At 37.1% G+C, this 16,608-nt stretch overlaps 1 protein-coding gene across 2 annotated transcripts; it reads right to left on the bottom strand.

Annotated features, from left to right (window-relative positions):
• Nucleotides 1–1,292: 1,292 nt before the first annotated feature.
• Nucleotides 1,293–3,692, bottom strand: LOC119809894 (olfactory receptor 145-like). Of its 2 annotated transcripts, XM_038323111.1 has the most exons (2): nucleotides 3,683–3,692; nucleotides 1,293–2,224 (listed from the first exon to the last, which is right to left on the bottom strand). In XM_038323111.1, the coding sequence occupies exons 1-2, from the start codon at nucleotides 3,687–3,689 to the stop codon at nucleotides 1,293–1,295; spliced, it is 939 nt and encodes a 312-aa protein (XP_038179039.1). In that variant the 5' UTR covers nucleotides 3,690–3,692. The 2 variants fall into 2 exon arrangements, with proteins under 2 accessions (XP_038179039.1, XP_038179038.1); XM_038323110.1 differs by lacking the exon at nucleotides 3,683–3,692 and having other exon boundaries at nucleotides 1,293–2,234.
• Between the last annotated feature and the right edge of the window lie 12,916 nt (nucleotides 3,693–16,608).

Genomic DNA, 16,608 nt, shown 5'->3' with positions numbered 1-16,608 from the left:
CCTGAACTACTAGGAGAGAGACTGAATAAAGTGCCCCATTTAGACCCTTACTCTGCATCATGTCTGGCTGCATTTTTAATGTTTGACAAGGGCTACATATTTTGATATGTATAATAGAATACATGTTCAGTTTATATTTGTTACTTCAACTAACAGCATCATTGTACATAGAACTCTGAGACAGAATGAAAGTGGAAATTATTAATTGGAAAGAACTGACTGCTAATAAATTCAGATTATATGATTTATTTGAGTAAAAGAAAAATCCCTCTACCAATAAGTAGTAAATTTGCTTGGTCAGATTCTTCCCAATGAAGATATAACAGATCCATATATTCACATACCTGCCCTCAAGTCCATGATATAAAAACTTAATATTGGTTCCCTTTATCCTGAATGATCTAAAAAGTTTCATTTTCAGTCTTTAAGCACACAGATTTTAACAGAATTACCACTGTTCTTTCCCAAACTGATTTAAAACTAAAAAGAAATAACCAGAATAAAAAGGGCATTTCTGCTTCTTAGCTTAATCTTCTGAGAAAAAAAAAAAGACCTCTTAACATGAACTTTCCTACAAAATCCCCAGGGAATCACTAAATGATTAAATGAGACACTGTCTCTAAGACTATTGAAATTTTTTTCGTGGTGATACAGTAACATAAGACTTCTAGATGGACCCCAGATAAAGATATCACAGTTGTCTTTAGGATACAGATCAATAGATGAGCACTTGCCTAACAGGGGAGAAGGCCTGGACATTATTACCCAAGTACATAAACTGCAAAGATATTTAAAAAACACACAGCTCAAAGATCTTATGACCTCATTGATTCTGAGTATAGTATCAACAGTGCTTTATACTCATCTCCTTGTGATTTCTGAGTTTAGAGTGTACTGTACTGGTATAGATGGCTACACAACTGTGTTTGTTCAGTTTTAATATTGACATAAGATATATTTGATTTTGGAAAAATATAGAATAAACTGTATACTCTGCCCTAAAAAGGTGATGAGTTATTCATTCTTTACTCTTTTTAGTTCAGTTTATCTTTTATAATTAACAATTTTGAATAATGTTAAATAATTTTAATTCTACACTATTATCATCATTGATAAGTTTTATGTTATCTTAATTATTGTACCCATTGAAGTTCTTCTATATAATGTGTCAAATTCCAGGGCCCCATGCTTGTAAGCAAATGCTCTGCCAATGAGCAGTTCCTCTGGTACTCTCTCTATTTGTAAACCTCACATGTACCAAGATTCACTTCCAACATCAATATAGATTCTGCTTAGGTAAATGCAGTTTTCTTCAAAGTTTTTCTAAGTGCAATGTGAACATCCTTATTTCTTATACTGTAGATGAAAGGATTCAACATTGGGCTCACAATGGTATAAAATATGGTAGATATTTTATCATTTTCCACAGATTCACTTGAAGGTTTAAAATACATGAATGCTGCAGCTCCAAAGAAAAGAGAAACAGCTACAACATGGGAGCCACAGGTGCTAAAGGCTTTTGACCTACCCTCTGCAGAACGGATGCCAAGGATGTTGGAAAGGATCAAGGTGTAAGAAATAAAGATAGTCAGGCTGGGCACTGTTACATTGACACCCACAACAATGAAAACCACCAGCTCATTGATGTAGGTACTTGTGCAGGAGAGCTTCAGGAGAGGAGGAATATCACACATGTAGTGATTGATGATATTGCTATCACAGAAGGTCAGTCTCAGCATGCAAACTATGTGGGCCATTGCACCCACAAAGCCCATCACATTCACACCCACCATCATCATGTGGCAGACCTGATAGGACATGGTGACCTGATAGAGCAAGGGCTTACAGATGGCAGCATATCTGTCATAGGCCATGGCTGTCAAGATGTAACATTCATCTATAACAAAGAAGGCAAAGAAAAAGAGCTGAGTCATGCACTCAGCATGGGAGATGGTGTTCTGCTTCACAAAACTCACCAGCATTTTGGGAGTTATGACAGAGGAGTAGCAGAGATCTGTGAAGGAAAGGTTGAAGAGAAAGTAGTACATGGGGGTGTGCAGGTGAGGGTTCAAAACAATCAGAACAATCAAGCCCAGGTTCCCCACCACAGAGACCACATAGATTCCCAAGAAAAGGAAGAAGAGAGGCAGCTGGAGCTCTGGCTGCTGTGTCAAACCCAACAGGATAAACTCCTTCACTGAAGAGTTATTTTCTGAGGCCATTCCTCGGGTCATATCTGTGAGAACAGTAGCATTAAATGGTTACATTAAAATAAAATTGCAGCCTTCTTTGAAATGAGAATAAGAACCCGAATCAAATGATAATGCCAAGCTTACACTTTTCTGTTCCTCAGTTTTCTATTTCTTTGAGAATAACATTTATGGCACCAATGACTATTCCTGGGTCTGAGGCATGTCTGTTCTTCTACCCTGACAATCCACCACCCAATTCAGGCTCAGTGGTCATCACAAAAGAGAAGAGACAAGGTACACTGAATTGTTCAGAGGTAGTTTGGGAGGAAAAAAACATGCATCCAATTCTTTGCTTACCTGTTTTCCTGGAGAACTCACAAGGGACCTTAGTAAGACTTGTGTTCTCACAGAGGGTCAAGTACATGTGCCACGGATGAGCTATAAGGTGAATAGACTAGAAAAGCAACGCTCTTTTTCTGTTATTACTAGTTTTGGTTTGGTGGTGAGGGAAACTCATTTTGGAACGGTAACCTAGAGCCCTCATTCTCCAGATTCTGAAAACCATGAGTTGTATTTCATGATTTCCAGTGGTGACATTTCCCAGAATGTCTTCTTTATCCCAAAGGTTAGCAAAACAACTACTGACGCCACAAGAGTCACCGGGTAATGACCCAAGAGGGTTCAAGGATTTTGTAATCTTAGGGACCTGAGTAAAAATTGAAAGGCTTGTGATTACCAGGTATTTTCCCCAAGAGGTCAGGCTGGGTTATTACAAACTAGCTCAATAGTAATGGCATTGGCTTATTGCAGGTATACACTGTTATTTTGTTTTGTTGTTATTGTTTTTTTTTTTTTTTTTTTTTCATGTTGATAGCTTTATTTTTTTTTATATTATTAAAAATTTCCGCCTCCTCCCCGCCTCCCATTTACCTCCCCCTCCCCCCTCCACTCCCCCTCCCTCTCCTGTCCCAAGAGCAGTAAGGGTTCCCTGCCCTGAGGGAAGTCCAAGTTCCTCCCCCCCCTCCATCCAGGTCTAGGAAGGTGAGCATCCAATCCAGCTACCCCCCCCCCAAAGCCACAATGTGTAGTTGGAGCCAAATCCAGTGCCATTGTCCTTGGTTTCTCAGCAGCCCTCATTGTCCTCCATGTTCAGGGAGTCCGGTTTTATCCCATGCTTTTTCAGTCCCAGTCCAGCTGGCCTTGGTGAGCTCCGATTAGATCAGCCCCACCATCTCAGTGGGAGCACCCCTCGCAGTCCTGACTTCCTTGCTCATGTTCTCCCTCCTTCTGCTTCTCATTTGGATCTTGGGTGCTCCGTCCGGTACACCAATGTGTGGCTCTGTCTCTATTTTCATCCATCATCAGATGTAAAACGTGTTTTGATGAAATCCATCCCTGATTTCCTGCCTTCCACTTTTTCTCTATCCTCCCAACATATTCCCTTCTAACTTCATCTCTACTTTTCAATTTCTTTAACCCACTGACTCAACTTCTCATTACCTGTATTGTATGAGAATAGAGCCATCTGCTTCAGAGTGTGTAACCTCTTGGGGACTGCATCATTGAAAATGACCATATTTCTCACAGCAGCCATCGACTGTCAATAGTTCCTCAGCTAGAAATAGGTTTCACTACCACATTCCCCCTCAAATTGGATTTTTATCAAGCTTAATTTTCCAGCGATCTTATGCATACAGCTGTAACCACTCTGAGGTCATTGAACACATAGTAAAACATAGTTTTAATGCAATCATCTATCTCTTCTGGCTCTTACAATCTTTCTACTCCTACTTCCGTTATAATCTATGAGACTTGGGAAAAGGAGCATGATGTGGAGGTCCATTTAGGATTGGTCATTCATAGTCTCTTGTTCTCTACCAGTTGATCCACTGAAGACACCTGTGTTAATCACCATCTACTGCTAAAAGAAGCATCTCTGATGAAGGCTGAGAGATGCACTAAATTATAGGCAAAATGGAAAGTCATTAGGAGGCTATTTACTATTATATCCAAAGCTATTTGGGGGTCTGTGGGACACAATTGGCTAACAGCTTCAAAAAGATCGCTCATGTCTGGTTCTAGGCTTTTATTTGATAGCCTGTGTTGTATAGAAGGGACACTTTCTCCAAATGATAAGGTATTTTCATTTAATCTCGTTTTAAACATGAAAGTATTGTAGAGTAGTAGTTTCCACAAGACTTTCTCAAAGGTACTTAGTGTTGGTTGTCCATCCCCAAACTACCTCCCCCACTCTGCTCTTCCATCTTGTGCCTGCCCCACTCTTAACTCCTGTTATTCCCCCTTCTCCATTCACATCATCTGTACTCCAGAGTTACCTATATTTTATTCCTGTTAATTTGGGAACTTTCCATTTGAAAAGCATGAAAGTATGTACCTTATACTACAGATTCCCCATATTTTTCTTTGCTAGATGAAATCTTCTATTCTTCGTTTTAATGTCTTCTTTTATACATATCACACTTGCTTCTTAATCTATGTCCATGGTAATAAGGGGATATGTCTGTTTTCTTCAGAGTTACTTTTGAAGCACTTAAAGCAATTGAACCTTACATGTGCAGGTAGAGATTTTTAAATTTATAAAGAAGAATGAGCAAATTAGAACTGAGAAGGGATAGTTCTCAGTTCTCTAAGAATATATGCTGGATACTACACAGAATATTTGACAATCAAGCAAAAACTTACATAGTGCCAATGCATTTACTTATAGACAAGAATGTGGACAGAAGGAGATCTATATGGCACATAGAGTAACAGGTAAATCAGGAGGCCAACAAAAGAACCCCCAGATTAGAGTTAGTAAGGTCAGAGAAAAAAAACTATAGCTTCCATCCATGAATGTCACTCTGGTTTGCTGAAAATACCCAATGTCTTTTCCCACACTTGTAGCATATACTAAGATCAGAGGAAAATCTATAATAGTGCATCATAATAAGGTCTGAAATTCCAAAAGCAAAGTTTTCTTCCTTTCGGAATGCCATTGAGAGCCATAAAAATTTGTGGCACAAAATTAAAACAACTTCAGTGCTTAGAAAAATTAAGTTGGTCAAAGAGGACAGGGGAAATGATGAGCAGTAGAGAGAGGGAAGTGAAGTCCAAATACAGTGGCAATTACAAAAGGCTATGAGTAGGAACAGAAGAAAAAGTACAAAAAGGAAAAAATTCTTCTTAACTTTCCAAAATTACTAAGGAACCAAAAATTCCTCAGGGCAAACATGAAATGTATACCAAAGGAAAACTTTCCTTGGGGTCCCACAGTGATCACAACTTGGTGATTTGTGGGGGTCCTCCTTCCCTTTTGGGCTGCAGGCCATTAATCCAAGAAGGGAAAGAGGTAGAAATGGCGACAGAAAGCTTTGTATTCAGAAAATGAGCACAGAGAGAGCCCTCCAAGAGACAGACTTCAGTGAATCAGTGCAACAGTATTCCAGAGGATAAGGAATATACAGGATTGGGAAGCCTGATCCAAACTCTAATTTGCACAAATGACATGCTCCTATCACAAGACTTGGTTTGTGCCAGTAGGTTCCTATATCAGAGCTCCTAACTCAAGTATTCTTATCAGGGATCTGTGTCAAGGGTCAAACTAAAGATGAATCAGGCATCCGGTTTAGAGATAGCTTTTAGATAAGGTCAGTTCTCAGGGCCCAGGGACCTCCTCCATCTAAGGGCAGATAGAGAGCAGAAAGATTAACTGGGAAAGGAGGGAGGGAGTTTCCATATTACAGAGCTTAGAGAAACCTACCAGGCTATGGCAGATTGCAACCTCTATCAGCTAGCAATGCCTTTTAACAGTGATTCACTAAAATATATTCTATATAAAATACTAAGAACTTTTTATTGATTAGTTTTGTTTTGATTTACTTTTTTAATTATTTCTTTCCTCTAGTCTATACAAAGTAGTTTCCAGCATTGTGAATGTTAGTCGGCAGGAGTAAAGCTTCTAACGGGGTACCAACTAGATATTTCCATGTTCAAAGACATAAGTGATGTCAGCAAAAAGACGATGCTGTCAGGTTGTTGAGGGAGAGCAGTAATAAGAGCCTTGGCAATGGCCTGTAAGGTTTGTGGGGACAGTCTATGTGAACCTTTTAGCCAACATGTTAACATGATATAATGCATTCATGGCATTGAAGGTTTTAGTTGGTGGTATAAAATGTCTAGTTGAGGTATTGTCTCCTCCATTATATAGTGACTCTTTTTTAATTAATTAACTAATATACTTATTTTTTTAAGAAAAAAAAGAAAACAAGGTTTCTTTGTTCCCACTCACTCCCCTCCTCCAATTCCTACGCATACCCTCCCACCCCACCCATATCTAATCCTCAGAGAGGGTAAGGCACATTGCTTTGGGGAAGGTCCAAGGCCCTCCCTACTATATCTAGGCTGAGCAAGGTATCCATTCAAAGATAATAGGTTCCCCTAAAGCCAGTACATGCAGTAGCAATAAATCCTGGTGCCACTGCCAGTGGCCCCTCAGTCTGCCCCAGCCATGTATCTGTCAATCACAATCAGAGGGACTACTTTGGTCCTATGCTTGTTTTTTTTCCTAGTCCAATTGCTATTGGTCAGCTCCCCTTAGCTCAGGTAGACTGTTCCAGTGGGTGAACCCATCATGGTATTGACCTCCTTTTCATAGTCTCACTCCTCCCACTCTTCAGCTGGACTTTGGGAGCTCAGTCCAGTGCTCCGATATGGGTCTCTGCCTCTGTTTCCATCAGTTGCTGGATGAAGGTTCTATGATGATGTTTAATATATTCATCAGTCTGGCTACAGGCAAGTCAAGATCAGGCCCCTTCTACTCTGTTGCTTAGGGTCTTAGCTGGGGTCACCATTGTTGATTCCTGAGAATTTCTCTAGAGCCAGGTTTCTTGCTCACCCTATAATGGCTCCCTCAATAAAGATTATCTCTTTCAACATCCTTGACCATCAGGGAAATGAAAATCAAAACAACTTTGAGATACCATCTTACACCTGTCAAAATGGCTAAGATTTAAAAACACCAATGATAGCCTATGCCGGAGAGGATGTGGAGTAAGGGGTACACTCATCCATTGCTGATGGGAATGCAAATGTGTACGACCACTTTGAAAATCAGTATGGAAATCAGTATGCCAGTTTCTCTGAAAATTGGGAACTAACCTACTTCAGGATCCAGCAAAACCACTCTTGGGCATATATCTAGAAGATTTTCAACCATACTACAAAGGCATTTGTTCAACTATGTTCATAGCAGCATTATTTGTAATAGCCAAAACCTGGAAACAACCTAGATTTACCTCAACAGAAGAATGAATAAAGAAAATGTGGCACGTTTACACATTAGAGTACTACTCAGTGGAAAAAAAAAAACATTTTGAATTTTGCATACAAATAGATAGACTTAGAGAACACTGTCCTCAGTGAGGTAACCCAGACCCAAAAAGAAGAATATGGTATGTACTCAGTCATAAGTGGATACTAGCTATAAACAAAGGATATTGAGCCTAAGTTCATAATCCTAGAGAAGCTAAGTAATAAGTTTAACTCTATGAAAAACATATATAGATCCATGTAAAACGTCAAAACAGACATGATTGCCTGACAAAATTGGGAGCATGGGGGTAGGGGGAGAAAGTCAATAATGTAGGTGAAAATATATTAAAGTAACATAAATATTTTAAAAGGAAATAATAACAAAGGAACCTGAAAAATTACTGAAACTTTGACAATTAAGTCACCTTTTATCTATGTTAATCACTATGTAGAAAATAAACTCATCATAAGAAAAAAAAATGCATATACAAAATTATTACAAAAGATCAGGAAATAAATCAATTTGAGATAAAGAATGATAGTTCATGGGTTGTCTTGAAAAAAAAAAGATGTGCAAGAGAAAGAAGAAATAAGTGGTCTTGTCTTTAAGAAAATAAGTAGACAGAGCATGGTCTTGTGCTGATATAGGCAATGGGTACCATGCTGAATACAATGACTCTGTGGATACCTACAGACAATTAGTGGTTGCATATAAGAGACCTTACATAGTAGAAGAAAAGGAATACTGTAGAAAACTAGAGGCACTGTAGAAACATGAAAAGAGTGAAAAATAGAAGATAGGTAATGAAAACAACAAATAAAAAATTAAAGGAGAACAGCAGACAAGTGGAAATACATATAAGAGAAACATAACTGTACTTCGCTTGTTGGTAAGACTCTGAATGGTTCTTTTCACAGCAAGGTTCAATCCTTACTCCTGAGGATACAAATGAGGATTCAGCACAGATACCAAAACTTATATTATTAGAAGATAGAAGTTCAAATAAATAGGCAAGGATAGGAAAATACTAAGCACTCATATTTGATCAGTAGGCTGAATACATTGAGAATGAAAACTTAGAATGTCACAGGAATGAGATAAATTTTCCTCGAGACACATGAGGCATGATTTTTCAGTCACTGAGGTTATCCAGACATCCTCTTGCTCATCACATTCTTGCCTGGAGTAGACACAAATAATCCATGATAGATCAGCATCCTGCAGTGTATTTAGCTGACCAGTGATGGTAATGAACAGTGTACTGTTAGCAGCAAGTTTTTTCTCTTTTATTTAACTTAAGAACACAGTCATCAGATGCCATTTTAAAAACAATCTATTCTTTCTCTGGGAACCTATAATTTCTGCTTTATCCCCAAATGACTATATTCCCTCAAATGCTCTTACAGACAAACAATATATGTCACATTATAAGACTTTGTCCTTTAAATATGTGCAATTATTATTTATCAGTATAAGTATATAAGCATGCATGTTCTTTTCTTTTGCTTAGCCTCATCCATAGCATTCACCTGTTTCCCATAACAACTTCTTGTCCTCATCAAGATTGCTCCTGCCTCTAATACACTGTTCAACTCGACCCTCTGCTTAGATGATCTGCTAACAGCCCCACCATCATTCGGGTCACCTGCTACATCCTTAGGAAGATCTCTTCCTACCAGCCGAGCCAAAATAAAATAGTTATTCGCATCCCAGTTACATCTGTTCAAAATATTGTGTATCATTTTTCTGAAACAAACTCACAGGCACAGACATTATTTATTTAACCACCTGAATATTCTGTAGACTTCTGAGATCACAAGTACTTTCACATTTCTCCACAGCTGCACTTTAAATATTTGGCTAAAACCTAGATAACTTGCTGTCTAGAGTAAAAAAAAAAAAAAAAAGGATCAGCCTATTTTTGCGGCTTCGATAAACTCCATCACTGTATATAAAAGTCTAAGACATTATGAAAGTAAAATTATTAAAAAGAAAGATCCAACTGCTAGTAAATTAAGATTGTATCATTTATTTGAAGAAAAGACAGGATTACTCTATCCAGAATTAGTTTTTATGGGTCTGGGGTCACTCAGAGATTCACCAGTATGACCAAATATAAATTTATTTCTAACAAAGAAAAGTCTTTTATTCAGACAATGGTTGGCGAAGCCTATACCTGGTACTCAGGATTCCAATGAGTTAGTGAAATAAAGGCAAAAAAGCATAAGGTTACACTTCATTTATTTATAGACATGCATCCTCCAATCAGAAGGTTGCATTCTATTTATGCACACACACATATCTTTACCGAAATGCAAGCACAAGCCTTTAACAAACAAATGTCCTGCAGGAATCCTTTTCCTTTTGTGTACAAGCAGCTTGGTTTACAGAAGCAGAAGCAGCAGTTAACAGTGGGGCAATTATGATAAATAAGAAATTCATTTACATTGTAAAACTGGTCCTAAACATTCCATCTGCCCTTGGGCCAGCAGAAATTTCATGTGAGAGGCAAATTCATTCCAAAGACCTCTTAAGTGCATTAACTTAAAATTAAAACATAAGGATAGTCATCACACAGCAAACTTGTTTAGTCAAATTCTTCCCATTGAAAACAGAGCATGTCCTTATATTCACCTGCCTGCCCTCAAGTCCATGAATGGAAAACCTAATATAGGTTTTGTTAAAATAATAATAATAATACACGGAGTAAATATATATGTACATTTAAAAGTCCCTTGACCCTTCCATTTCTGAGTATAATATCATTCATTGTTTTGTCCTTAAATCATTGTGATTTCTAAGACTACAGTGTACTGTACTTATAGATGGCAGAACCTATGTTTTGTTCAGTTTTCAATACTGAAAATGATACAAAATAGATTTTGGGAAATTAGAGAATAAACTGTTCACTCTCTCCTAAAAGATAGTGGTCATCTCAAAAAAAAAAAAAAAGAAGATACAAGGCAAATCAAAGACCAACTTGATTGCTATGAGCTGATTTGAAGTAATGTCATTTTCTGAGGCTATTCCTTGGGTCATAGCTGTGAGAACAGTAAAAATATTAACATTAGGCTGAAATCCCAGCCTCTCAAATCAAAACGTACTCCATTGAAACAAGATTATGAACCAGAATCAAATGATAAATTCAAGTTTACATTTCTCTTTGATTTTGCTTTCTTTATTTTATGGGAGTTAAATTATTGATATAAACTTAAATGTGTGAAATGCCATTTTCAAGAATAATTTTCAGGGAACTAATGATCATATTTGGTTCTGCATCATCTCTGTTTGGCTTCTACTTTGACAATCCACCTCCCAAACCAGGCTCAGTGTTTATCTCCAAAGAGAAACACAGGTACATCAAAGACCGACTAGGTAGCTTAGAGGTGTTTTGAAGAAAAATACAACAGTAAGTACAAACCAAGCAAACATAAGAAGCACACCTCTTCCCTTGGGGAACTCACAAGTCACCATCCTGTCTCTCTTTCTCTACTCTTACAGAGAGGCAAGAACAAGTAGCTCTGCTGGACTTTAAGGTATATAACCCAGCCCAGAGGAAAGAAAATGTTCTTTTCTGTTGTCACTAGGCTTGGCTGTTTGATAAGGGGAATTAATTGTGGAATCTAGAAGCCAGGGCTCTCATTCTTCTGGAATCTGATAAGCCATGAGTTATGGATCATAATTTTTGGCTGTGTCTTTGCCCAGATGTCGTCCATCACTCAGAGGTTAGAAAGCATCTACTGATGTCACAAGAACCACCTAGCAATGACCCAAGAGGTTTCTATGAGATTTCAATCTTGGAGACCTGAGTGAAAACTGGACGGCTTGTGATTCCCAGCCATTTTCCTCAGAGATCAAGTTTTGACACTATGGTGCTTACAAATTAGTTCAACAGTGATGACGTAGGCTTATTGCAGGTATACATTATTGTTCTCTTTTGATGTTATTATTTGAAAAGTTTATACACATATATAATGTGTATTTATCAAATTCATTCTACTTAATTTCCCTATAATTTTCCCTTCATCATCCTGACACTCTTCCCTCTCAATTTCATCTGCTCTTTTCTCATACTGAATTTTAAAGCCACCAAGTCCACTCAACACCACCAGTATCTATGCATGTAGGGATGTCTATGTGAGTTTAGGTGGTCCCTTAGGTGACATATCCTTGAAAAAAGTTACTAGATTTCTACCAGAAACCATCTACCAACAGTTCCTCAGTTATAGGTGGAACTTCATGACCATATCCTCCCTCCACCCTAGGATTTTGGTGGGCTTGATCTTAGCATATTTGCATATTGTTCCAACCACAGAAAATGCATTTGAGCAGTGAACATGTTGAATCCTGAAAAAATAATATCACCTCTGATTCTTTCAGTCTTTTTATTCCCATTTCCATTAAGAACTCTGAGTACTGAGAGAAATGTAGAGGTTCCATGTAGGACTGAGCACTCACAGTCCCTTATTATCTACCTGTTGACCAGTCTTGGACATCTGTGTTAATTTCCATCTCCTGGCAAAAGAAGCAATAGTTTCTGTGTGATTATTCAGGTCTGGGTAGCTGGGAAACAAAAGCACAGTCTCTCTCTACAAATGGCACCCAAACACTTAGCAAGAATTTCCACATTTATCCTGAGAAAACGTTTTAAAAAAATGGATTCTAGACAGACAAAAGAACATGTCAACCATGGCTTCTTGATTGTAGCTTTGTCTCTGGTGAGCTCTATCTCTTAGAGACAAGCAGAGGTGCAGCTCCTTTAGGAGAGGTTTCCTGACTCAGCATTAGCAATCGAAACCGTACAGTTCAATTAGCTCATTTAGAGACCCTGTTAACAAACCCTTTGTATGAGCAACTTGACAGCATGATTCTTGGTGGTGGCATGGACCTAGAAACTACACAGTTTTCTGGTAAAAAAAAAAAAAAAAAAAAAAAAAAAAAAAAAAAAGTGGCTCTCGCCAGTACTTCTGCCATGAAACTAGATTATCATGAAGCCAAGGAATGGGGTAGATACAGTTACCAAAGTCAACTTTAATCCTAGCCATATCTTTCATCAAATTAAAGACTTATGTGGTCAGAAAAAGAGAGATATACAGTAAAGACAGATTCAGATAAAAAAAATTTTTAAGATTTTATAGTGTGTTTAAAAATACACATGGATTTGGGAGAAAAGAAGAAGGATAGAAACAATTCTTTAAAAAAAAGAAAGTGGGTGGGTGTGGTAACACACATCTTTAATCAAAGAACTTCGGAGGCAAAGGCAGGCTGATCTCTGTGAGTTCGGGGAAAGCTTAGTCTACAGAGTGAGTTCCAAGGCAGTCAAAGATAAACAGAGAAACCTGTCTCAAAAAATAAAAAAATAAAATTAAAAATAAAAGAAAGAACAAAAACTTAAAGCCACATAAAGATGCAAAATACACAGAAAATCTGGATACTGTGTTTTATTATTTTGTCTTTGAATTGTTTGACTTCTGACTCCCGTTGCAGAATATTCTACTTAAGATATAAAGAAAAACAAAACCAAACGCTCAAATGAATCTGAAATATTCCTGAATCTCCAAAATTACTAAAGACCCAAAAAATCCTTAGGGAAAACTTGAGATGTTCTCCTCAGCATCAACATTCCTTGAGGTCCCATGGTGATAAGGACTTGAAGATTTATTAGAATATGTTCCATATGAAATGTTAAGAACTTAGTCTTTGGTTGGTTTAAGTTTGATTTTTTTAAATTTATCTCTGTCCTCCAGTCCATGCACATTACTTTCCAGCATTGAGAACCGTAGGCAATAGAGGGAAGCTTCTAGCTAGGCAGCATCTGTTTATCTCCAAGTTCAATGACATAAGTGGTATCAGCAACAAGACCTTATTTTTTGTTCATTGAGGGAGAGCAATAATAATAGCCTTATCAATGGCCTGTAAGGTCTGGGGAAAAGTCTATGAGACCCTTTTGGTGAACAAGTTAACATCATATAACCCCTTCATGGCACTGGAAGTTTTAGTTGGTAGCACAAAGTATCTGGTTGAAATATTGTCTCCCCCAATATATGGTGACATCTTTTTATTAGGAATTTTCTAGAGTAAAAGTGTTCCACACAACTTTCAAAATGCCTTCAGTGTTATATGCCTCTTTACTTGAAGTTATTCCCTATAAACTCAGGCTCTTACAAACCTTTTTTGTTAGTTTCCCCATATTCTATGAGAAAGTTTCATATGTGTCGTTGCATGTGTATGTGCCTATATATAGCACTTTGATGTTATCAATGCCCATTCCTTCTCTAGCATTCTTATAGCCCATCTACCTCATCCTCCTCTCAAATTAATGTCCTTTTCTTATCACCCATTTAGTCAAATCAGTGCTGTTTCTGTCATCATTGATATAAAGCCATTCTCTGGAGTATGGGCATTCTAAGAAAACCACTTCCCTAAAATTACTGGCTCTCCCTAGCCTAGCAACCTTCTTAGGTGAGATAGGAACATGAATTATGAAGAGAAGGCTCATGAACCCATACCACTATCTCAGAAACTATTGAGTATTGACAGCTCCTAGTATTAAGAGAGTTAGTTTTCTTTGATGAAATGATCTCTGTCAAGTTAGTAATACTCAAGTTGTTGACCCCAAACCCATGAATATATGTCCAGCACATATACAGCTAGGTGGATAGTTTTAAAACAAATAAAAGCCAAGTGATGGTGGTGCATGTCTTTAATCTTAGCCCTTGGGAGGCAGAGGAAGTTGGATTTCTGTGTGTTCAAGGACAGCCTGGCCTACAAGGGCTGGCTCTTGGACAGCTAGGGCTGTTAAACTGAGAATCTCTGTCTCAAAAGACAAAAACAAAGGCAAAAAAAATCAAAAATAGGTCATGATATCAGGATAGGATAGGAAGATTAGAAATGAATTGGGATAAGGGAGAATTTAGGCAAATATGATCAAAGTACATTGTATGATATACTCAAAAATTTATTAAATTGTCATACTAGGAAAGAGCCTGTTGTCATAGTTGTTGAGTCAGAGCAACTTAGGCAGAGAAGTAAACCTAATAAATACACAAATAACAATAAAAATAAATGCTCATTTAAACAAACTAAACTACATGAAAATCTGGAGCTAAAATACTTGGGCACAAAATGCTAGTAACTTCTTAATGATTTCTTAATGTAAGTCCTGCCTCATCAAAATAATATTTGTGATAGGTAGGTAAATGAGCTCTGCAGCACAATGCATTCATTTATCTGTGATCAAATCTCAGATCTACGTTTTTGTGTCTGAGTTTCCTCCTTGTAAAACAGAAACAATAACAGTAGCATCATGGATTTAAGGGAAACTTTTAAAATTTCTTAAAACGTATCTAGTGTACAATAACTCAATAGGTAGTAACTGCTATTATTTTAGCATAAAAATGGTAAATATAATTGTATTTTATTATTCAATATGACTAGAATGTGTTGGTACATGTAATAATTTCCGTATGATTTTTTGATATATGTCAATAATGTAGGTAAAAATATAAAAATGTTACACAAATATTTTAAAAGGAACTACTAGCAAAGTAACCAGAAAAATTTTGAAATTTTGACAAGTCACCACTTCTCTATGTTAACCCCTATGTAAAAATAAATTCATCAAATAAAAATATGCATATGCAAAATTATTACACAAGATTAGGAAAGAAATCACATTGAATAAGAATGCAAATCCATGGATTGTTTGGGGGGGGAAAGATATGCAAGAGAAAGAAGTAGGTGATCTTGGCATTAAGTAAATAGGTAGAGTATGGTCTTACACTGATATAGGCAATGGATAGCATGCTGAATACAATGACTCTGTGGATACCTACAGACAAAGGATGGTTGCATATAAGAGACATTACATAGAAGAAAGAAAAGGGATACTGTAGAAAACTTGGGGGGCTGTAGAAACATGAAAAGAGTGAAAAAATATAGGTGATGAAAACAACAAATAAAAAATCAAAGGGGAAGAGCAGACAAGTGGAAACAGATACAAAAAATCAAACCTAGATTGAACAGTTAGTGAGACTCTGCATGGTTCCTTTCGCACCAACTTACAATTCTTATTCCTGAGGCTATAAATGAGGATTCAGCATGGATACCAAAGCCTATATAATTAGAAGATACAAGTCCAAATAAATAATAAATAGGCAAGGATAGGAAAATACTAAGTGCTCAGATTTGATCAGTAGGCTGAATACATTGAGAATGAAAACTTAGAATGTCCCAAGAATGAGATCACAAAACTCTTCACCCAGGAAGACATGAGGCATGATATTTCAGTCACCAAGGTTATTCTGACCTTCCGTTCCTCATCAAAATTCTTGCCTGGAGTAGACACAAATAATCCATGATATGTCATCATGCCAAAGTGTTTCTAGCTGATCAGTGTTATAGTAATTAACAGTGTGCTGTGAGCAGATTTTTCTTCCTCTTTTACTTTAATCTGTCAGAACACAGTCCTCAAATGCCGTTTTGAAAAACAATTTTTCAGGGAGTCTAGAATTTCTTCTCTCTCTCCCTTACAGTCTTTATATTTTTTATAGTCATAGCCCATCAACTTGTCTTACAGCTAAACAATATATGTCATTTTATAAGATGATGCCCTTTAAATATGTCAAATTATTTTTTATCAGTTTAAATACATATACATGGAAGTTGTTTTGCTTAGCCCCTTCCATAACAATCACCCATTTCCCATAACAATTCCTCCTTCTCATCATGATTGGTCCTGCCTCTTATACTCTGTTCAGCATTTCTGTCTGCTTAGATGTTCTGTGGACAGTCACACAATCAATCATGTCATCAGCAACCTCCTCAGGAAGATCCTTTTCTGCCAGCAAAACCAAGATGAAACAGCTAATATGAGCACAATTACATTTGTTCAAGACATGTTGTATCATTTGTCTGATATAAACTTACAGACACAGAAATGATTTATTTAATTACCTGATAAATCTGCAGGCTTATGAGATCACAAGCACCTTTAATTTTCTTCATAGCTGTATTCTTAAAATTTGACCAAAGCTTAGACACTCTGGTATCTAAAATAGAAAACATGCTCTGTCTATTTTTGCTGCTGCAATAAACCCCATT

This window comes from Arvicola amphibius, chromosome 3 (genome assembly GCF_903992535.2).
Source record: "Arvicola amphibius chromosome 3, mArvAmp1.2, whole genome shotgun sequence".
In the NCBI taxonomy this organism is placed as follows: Eukaryota; Metazoa; Chordata; class Mammalia; order Rodentia; family Cricetidae; genus Arvicola; species Arvicola amphibius.
Note: the sequence above shows the minus strand (reverse complement) of the source record. Positions and strands in the feature narration are given on the sequence as shown.

Coding starts and splice junctions, on each gene's coding strand:
- LOC119809894 (XM_038323110.1), bottom strand. CDS start 2,234: ATGACCCGAGGAATGGCCTCAGAAAATAACTCTTCAGTGAAGGAGTTT.